This window comes from Empidonax traillii, unplaced genomic scaffold (assembly GCF_003031625.1).
Source record: "Empidonax traillii isolate 1590-97213 ecotype Southwest subspecies unplaced genomic scaffold, ASM303162v1 scaffold624:size695616, whole genome shotgun sequence".
Lineage (NCBI taxonomy): Eukaryota > Metazoa > Chordata > Aves > Passeriformes > Tyrannidae > Empidonax > Empidonax traillii.
This window is the reverse complement of record NW_020955817.1, coordinates 277,580-285,459: the sequence shown is the minus strand read 5'-3', so window position 1 is coordinate 285,459 and position 7,880 is coordinate 277,580. Positions and strand designations below refer to the sequence as shown.

At 39.9% G+C, this 7,880-nt stretch overlaps 1 protein-coding gene across 1 annotated transcript in view; it reads left to right on the top strand.

Moving 5' to 3' along the window:
* Positions 1–7,880, top strand: part of DLEC1 (DLEC1 cilia and flagella associated protein) — a 35,330-nt gene that overhangs the window by 5,250 nt on the left and 22,200 nt on the right. The window contains exons 7-14 of the mRNA XM_027898800.1: positions 294–375; positions 742–829; positions 1,608–1,781; positions 2,521–2,657; positions 3,304–3,396; positions 3,638–3,728; positions 4,663–4,825; positions 6,510–6,702. Coding sequence (XP_027754601.1) covers positions 294–375; positions 742–829; positions 1,608–1,781; positions 2,521–2,657; positions 3,304–3,396; positions 3,638–3,728; positions 4,663–4,825; positions 6,510–6,702 — 1,021 coding nt within the window. The remainder of the gene's footprint in view (positions 1–293; positions 376–741; positions 830–1,607; positions 1,782–2,520; positions 2,658–3,303; positions 3,397–3,637; positions 3,729–4,662; positions 4,826–6,509; positions 6,703–7,880) is intronic.

Sequence of the window (7,880 nt, the reverse complement as noted above, 5' to 3'; positions counted from 1 at the left end):
CATTTCTCAAGAAAAAGTGGACCAAATCATAGCCACGAGAAAAGCAGAAGATGCCAAAGGGTATGCAGGATTCTGAGCTGGAGCACACACAGCTCCTCTATAGAATTACTGCGGGTTTGCACGTAGATACTTTGAGCTAGATGTTTTATACAGTCTCTTAGGAAACAAAGTATGCCTGTATGACATTTTGGTTTTGCCAAAGGATACATTTTGCAATTTCTGATTTTATCAGTGTTTAGAGAACCAGTAAGAGAATGTCTGCTTTTTTTTTTTTTTTTTTTTTTATCTTTCAGTGCTACCTCATTTGTTCCCGTGTTTCTTGCCAATCCACCTACTGTTCTGTTTTCCTATGATGAAGTAGGGCTGGTGTATGAGGTGAGAACTTCTCTGTAGAAAGCTCATTCTACCACTGAGAAGTCTTGTGTCCTATCTGGGTCTACATATTTCACCCAATCTTTTGGCTTTCTGAATTTTAGCAAAAGTCCAAGTTTCTTCTTGATATTGAATTTGTGACCTTTTAACTTCCTTGAAGATAATCCTTCTCACATGCCACCGACACAAACCAGTGAAAACTAAATGGACCCTTTTCAGTCTCTGCTTTGTTTCGGTAGTATCTGATTCAGCCTTTATTGAATAAACTGATATTTTTTGGGGGGTTGGTTGTGATGATGAAGTATTTACTCCTACCTACTGAGTGAGGATACATACAACTGAGCATTTTTATTTTCTTTTGAAATGAAGGTGACTATAGAGCTACAGAACATCACTTCAACAAGTCAGTATGTAAGACTTATCCCCCCCTCTACTTCAGCATTTTTCATTTGTCCAGGTAAGGGTTCTTTTTCTGCTTATAAGATGTTAACACATAAAAAAAAAAAAATCTTAATTTATCTGCTTAAACAAAGATTTTTCAGAGATGCTGTGTTTGGTTCTGTTATCCATAATTCTCAGTTCTTTAGGAACCGAAGGCTGACTTATGATATTCACATGCCAGTCACAAGCAGATTGAAATGGTCTAATGAGGAATTCAAGAAGACTAAATTAAAGTGTTTGATGTTAGATTGAATTGTATCCATGGAATGCCTGCATGGAGTCTTATCCAGAATTAATCTAGGAGCAGACTTAGTTTCCACTGAAAAAATTAGGGGTAGAGGGCAAGAAATAACACACCTCAGTTATAGCAAGGAAGGATAAGTTAGAGGAAAGTTAAGAAAAATATCTTTCCTCCAATAGGATAGCCAGGCAGTGCCTAAGCAGGTATTAGATGGTGGTATCCCAGGAACTGGAGGAATATTTGGAAGTTAGATGCCTCCATGCAAGGCCTTTTTTGTCTTGTGGCAAAGGAAAACTTTGTGTAATGTCTGCAGGTTTCTCCTCGTTATGAGAAGCAAATTTCAAGCAAAAACCATCTTGAGCTCTGTGAGGGGTGTGCATGGCCAGGCCTCTTGTGCTCTTCCCTTCTTATCAGGTGGACTTGGGCAATAGATGGGGGAAGTTTACAGGCACCTTTCCAGAGGGTGATGCGGTTGTAAATACCAGCGCCAGCTTTGGGAGGTTTTAATTTTTTTTTGATTCCTTGCTTTTTTTTTTTTTTCCTGCCCCCCAAGGAAAATTCCCAGGAAAGGGAGGAATGATTGCTCCTGGGATGGCATGCCAGTATGCACTCCAGTTTATTCCTGAATATCTGGGAGATTATGAAGATCATATATTAGTGGAGACTCAATCATCAGAACCTCTTCTGATCCCAATCCAAGCTAAAGTATCACTTCCAGTATTAACTTGTCAGTATTGTCCAAATCTTAAATTTTTCTAAAGCTGGGGTTTTTTTAGTTGACTGTCTTCAATTTTGTGTCACAAAACAAATGTGGAAAAAATTGGCAGTGCATTTTCTGCATTTTGATATCTATCTCATATTTACTCATTGTGGATTTATTAGTTATTAAAATGAAATCCTGTCAATTTTTTCCTCAATTATTCATTAAGCTCTTTTCACTCTGTTAGAGGAGTGAGTAGGAGCCAGTCTTCTGGGTTTGTGTAATTACTAATACAACTGTAATTACTAGTACTAAATATTATGGCATTATAATTTAATGATAACTATTTGATGCTATTAATTAATATTCATGGAATGCGTAATTAATTATATATGGATATGGCATATCTACACCTCTCAGATCTCTGACCTCAACTGCACCAACCAGGATTACTTTTGCAAAAATTTGCTTTGATTTTTTTTTTTTTTTTTGTGTGTGAATTCACCTTTCCTGGTATACTGAGCTTTTTAAAAAAATCATCTTGCTTTTTATCATTCAATCATCTTTAAGTAGGAAGCACCATTAAAATGTGAAGTGAATGTAGAAATGTACACTTCACACAGTTCCACTTTCAAATGGAAAGAATTTGAGGGGGTTTAGGGTTGCAAAACCTGGCATATTCACAGGCAGTAATGTCTGTAAACAGTTATTTAATCAGCAGCCTTCACTGCCTCTGGAGCCTGATTTTCTGTGTTATTTGTTGCAGTGCCTCCCATTATAGACTGTGGTCCCTGCCTTGTTGGAGGAATAAAAGCGACATCAATTTTGTGCAGAAATGAGGGTGTTAGGACTGGGAAGTTCTCTATAATGCCAAAGAAAGCCTGGCCCTCTCCTAACCCTGGGGTGAGTGATCAGAAGGGGTGAGGTAAACTGAGGCTTGGATCAGGGAAAGGAAAAGTGGCTTGAACTTTAACTTTACCCTTAAAGCAAATAGAACTGCAATCAGTTCTAGCACTGCTTCAGCTCATTTCCTCCCCACCAAAGATATCCCTCACTGACCGTGCTGCACCTGTAGACACCAGTCCTGCTCTTTTAGCTTCCCATCACAAACCAGGGTGTCGGTGAAAGGGCCAAAGGAGATCAGATGTGACGGGCAGATTGGCATTTTTGGTGTTGGAGAAAGGGCTGATTGTTGTCCTTCCTGAAACTCTTTACAGTTCCAGCTCAAAGTGACACAAGCATGGAGGAACAGACAGAGCCTCTGTGCTCAGGCACAGCTCTTCTGCTCTGGACATGAATATGACACTGCCATTTGTATCTGGAGACAGAACTTTTCCCCCAACTTTCACCAAGGTCATTATAAAGCATAAACCTTTTTTTTTTTTTCTAATTAAACCATGTACAAAAGCCACTTGCTTTTGAGGTATATGAAAAAAATATGGTAAGAGGTTAAACAGTGATGTAATACACTGCCTGTTTCAGGTAACCCTGTATTTTAAAAGCAACAACCTGATCAATTTAATTTATTCATTTTTTTTAAACACCTTAGGCTATTGCCACTGCTGATTTTGTGATACAAGATCCTTTTGGGATCCAGCCTGGTGTTTTGGAGCTGATTCCAGGGCAGAATGCAACAGTAGAGGTTAGTACCATAGAAAGCTTTTATACTTGACCAAACACATTAGCAAGCAAGATCATTTCAGATGATCTTGACTGGACTTTGCAAATTTGGCTTTATGTGAGCAAAGAATGACACTGACTGTTTCTTGCAAAATGTAAGATTTAATTACTAATCAGTAAAACTGTCCTTTAGTGAACACTTATTGTATTGTTTCCTCAAGAGGATCAGTTACAGACATTGCTATTTCCCTTCTCTCTTCCAGGTCCTGTTTTTCCCTTCTTTGCCAGAGGCCTCAGAGCAAACATTCACCCTTTTGTGTGACAATTGTCCAGTCAATGATGTTACAGTCACAGGTTTGTTTCTGGCACCTTTCAGAGCTCACATTCATAACTCTGTAGATACTCAGATAATGTGAGTGGTGCTTGATGGCCTGAGGTGATGGTAACATTTTATGTCATTCGATTAATACTGTGTCCCCTGATGGTGTGAAATGCTAAGCATTTTTTTATTACTGTTATTACTGTTCCTTCCTTAGTGAAGGAAATACATGGGATTAAGAAAGCACTGAGCTTTTAAGCAAAGTAGCCAAAAATCCAATGTAAAATGTAACGAAGTGGCAGCAAAAAACCCCATTTGCCAGGTGCAAATAATTTATATATATATATATAAATAACATGGCAAACAATAAAACATCAGCTGCAATAGGGCAAAAATGATGTAAATTTGGGGCACAGTTTGTATGGGCATATTCAGAAGATGTAAGCAGTCTTTGGATTAGCTGATGAAACCAGTTGAAATTCTCGTAAATGTTAGTGTTTGTTCTGTAATGTAACTGTGAGTGCTATAACAGGAAACTTGACTTGTAGTCTACTGAGTCACTTTATCACAGGTATTTCCTCTGGATATAACTGCGATAAAGTCTTGGATATAGACTTTTTAATGGTGCATTTGCTGCTTATTTTAATTTTAATATACTGCTCAAAACATCTGGGAGCGTCATTGTCAACCATATAAACATCCTGCTCACTTCAGTGAAACAGTGCTGGTGTAAGTGTGGCCTGAAATCCAAGTCTGTTAAGCTCATGAAGAGAAAGCCTGTGTTGTTGCATGTTGATAAACAAAGAACATCAGGAAAATATTGAACAGTTAACACACTGGAGTTCTGAAACTTGAGGAAACACCAGATATAATCAGAAATAGCCATGACTGGCATTTGCTGTCAGTGAGTGATGTGAACTGTGTGGCATGGGCAGCTGGTAAACAGTAATCCCTAAATATTTCTTCCAGGGGTTGGAGAGCTGATTGCTCTGGAGCTTCTGTTCGTCACAGGTGGAGAAAGCAAACCTGAGCTGAGTGAAGTTGCTGACGTGACAGCACAGCATCTCATCCGGTTTGACCCCCAGAACCCCCACACCAGCGAGGAGAAGAAATTGGTTTTGAGGAACTCCATGTACGTAGCAACTGTTACAGTCACGCTCTGCAGTCTTGACATCCTGGTGGGGATCTCATTTGTGAGATTGTGTTGGAGAAACCTTCATGCACTTGATAAACCTGGGGCAGCAGCTTTGCTTCCTTTTGCTCCAGTTCTTTGGTAATTAAGGTTCAAGGATGCTCTTGTAAGGGGAGAAATCTTGTGCACCGGTCAGACACTGTGGCAGCCATTAGCCAAGGTCAATGTATTTGCTTCAGTAGAAATAAATCTACAATTCCAAAAGATTCATAAATATGGATGACTGCAGGAAATATTTACCGGGTGATCCAGGTGAGATTGATCTACCCTCCATGTCTACCATCTATTCTTGTGCTACTGAGCTAAGGACTCTTTTCCTTTCATAGTGCAGGGAAATAGATGCTTCCAAGGATGCAGTTCTGACTGTAGACATCTCCCCTAGAACAAGTCATAATGCATCCTGGACTCCACCTGATCTCCACTAATTAATATGGGAGCCCAGTGTAATCAATTTGTATTAAAACTCTCAGATGATTCCTGGTATTGAGTCCTAACAGAATGAGATGTAAACTCAATTTGAAGTCAAGGAATATGTCCTTGTGGATAATTACATCATACTGAACACAGTGGTATCCTGATTTTGCTCAAAATCAGTCAGACACTAACAGAAGTGCGCTGGTGCATGATGGCAGCAGTTAGAGGCTGCACACATCAAGGCAGTGAGGAGGTCACTGCTGGGTTTAGGTACATTAATGTAAATTGCTACCTGCTACAATGAATATCTGACAGTTTGTTTTGTGGCCTGGAAATCACATGTGCATAATGCCAGAACAGGCTGGTGTTTGGGTAAAGAAAGTGTGATCTGGTGAACTGGACACTGTAAACTGACAAAGGTGTGACAGTGCCAATTTCCACATCTTATCTGTGCAGCAATCCCTGCACATCTGCTGTCAGCATTTGTGTCAAACAAAGCTGGCCAGGCTGAGAGTAAACTCCACAGAAGCAGGAAAGAGAAACCTTTCTTCTGCTACAGAAAGTGATACAAGAAATTATGAATGTATAGGTTTGTCAGTGATACTGTCAAATTCCAGTGTCCTTCCCCTTCTTAGTAGGGCAAAGTTTTTGAGGTCAGCATGTCAAGGGTTTCAAACCCATGAAGACATTCCGTGGAATCCACTTCTGCTGAAGCAACCCAGTTAAGCAACCTTTTCTGGACTGCAAACAGTATGGCAGAGCCTTGGCTGTAATTTTATCTGGAGCCATTGTGTTTGTTGACATGTTAAAGACCACATCTTGCACTTGGATTAAATTCAGAATCTGATGTAGATCATCAGCAGTGATCCAAGGCAAACATACTGCTATCAGCGGGAACAGCCCTGTTCATCTCAGATCCTTGTAGGGTTTCCTAAAAGCTGGATTATACGACAAGTCAAGTAAGGCAAGAAAGTGTTAGCATATCTTAAACATTTACATAATTTACTTTCATATATTAGCATGTTCTTTGTACAATTTATATACTCTAGGCTGTCTCATCAGCTTTGTAGCTCACAAAGGCTGGGAAGTCAAACCCCTGTAATTTGTGAAGAGATGAATTTCCTACGTGGAAAAGGGATCTGAAAATTCTCTCCCACCATAACTGATTTTTTGACTGTAGCCTTTTTGTTGTTTACTGACCTCTCTGCAGCCATGTAGAAATTCCCTTCTTCTGGCAGATAAGAAAGCCTGATCTGAAACCGTTAATACCAAAAGGAACCACAGACTTTACAAAGGTTGAATACCATCAAGACACAGAGTCAGCCTTCTCCCTAAAGCCTGAGCAGGGAGTTTTGCTTCCCTGTGCAGATCATGAGTTCATCCTCACTTACACTCCACAGGAGGTAAGGCTCGTGATTCCTTCCTATCTACAAACTCCAGCTGTGTATTTTTATGCAAGTCATAAAATCCTTGCTGTGCAACTTTTCTAAATTAAATTTAATTAGCTGGTACTATGCTCTGATAAACAGTGTTCAAAATGTAGAAAAAGTTACTAAAGGAAAACATGTTTTGACTGCAAAATGTGAGGCAGTTTCTGATCTCATGTCATTTTTGGGACTGACTGGACACAATTAATTTTACACTGAAACATCCTCGTAGCTGCAGCTGTGCTGGCTGGTGAAGTTACCCCCCCTCCCCACTCTGCCATCTCCTCCACCAGCTCCTGACCCTTCCCCTTCTGCTTTGGGGATGTGCCCCACACCTACTGCAGCCTCAATAAGTTGGTTTGCAAACAGGGATTATTTAAACTCTTTCCAGCTGTAGCTTTTCTGGCCCGAAATGGGCCCTGTGAACAGCTGAGTGGTAAATTAAGGGGACAGTAGGAACCCTTGGCAGAGAAATGCTGGTGTGCAGCTGTGGGGAAAGAGGGGTGCAAGGATGTTGGAATGCAGCTGTGCCAGTGACTGTTCTCTTGGTTTCTGCTCCTCTGTCCCTGTAAATAAGGAGCGTGAGCTCATTGTGTTTAAAGAAACTTGATCCAAACTAAGCCCAAGAGTGGGAATATCCCATGCTGTGATGATTGACAGACATAAGAAATACCTTAAATAGGTATGGAAAAGAAACTAGCTGGCTTTTTAAAAATACTTTCATTAGTTAATAGAATATATATTTAATTAAAGCATACACTGAAATTAATATCTGTCTACAAACAAGTGAAGCTTTTGCAAAGCCCTACAGATTTAAGGCCTGCTTCTGTTTCCTCTTTTTCCCCCTCCGTTAGAATATAGAAGGCATTCTCTTCCCATGATGGAAAAGTCGTGTTTCTTACTCAAGATCAGATTGATGGTCAATTAAACAAAATACCCTGGAGCAGTTAGAAGAAACTTTTAAATCAGTACAGCAGTACTGAGCCTAATTTGGGGAGCCTTTGCAGATGCTTGTGCGTAGTATGCAATATACTGGGGAAATAATAACAAGCACGTCAAAAATGAGTATTTTTCTTGGAACCATGCACCATGAGATCAGAATCTGGCTTCATATTTTGCAGTCAAACATGTTTTCTTTTAGCAGCTCCAGAGTT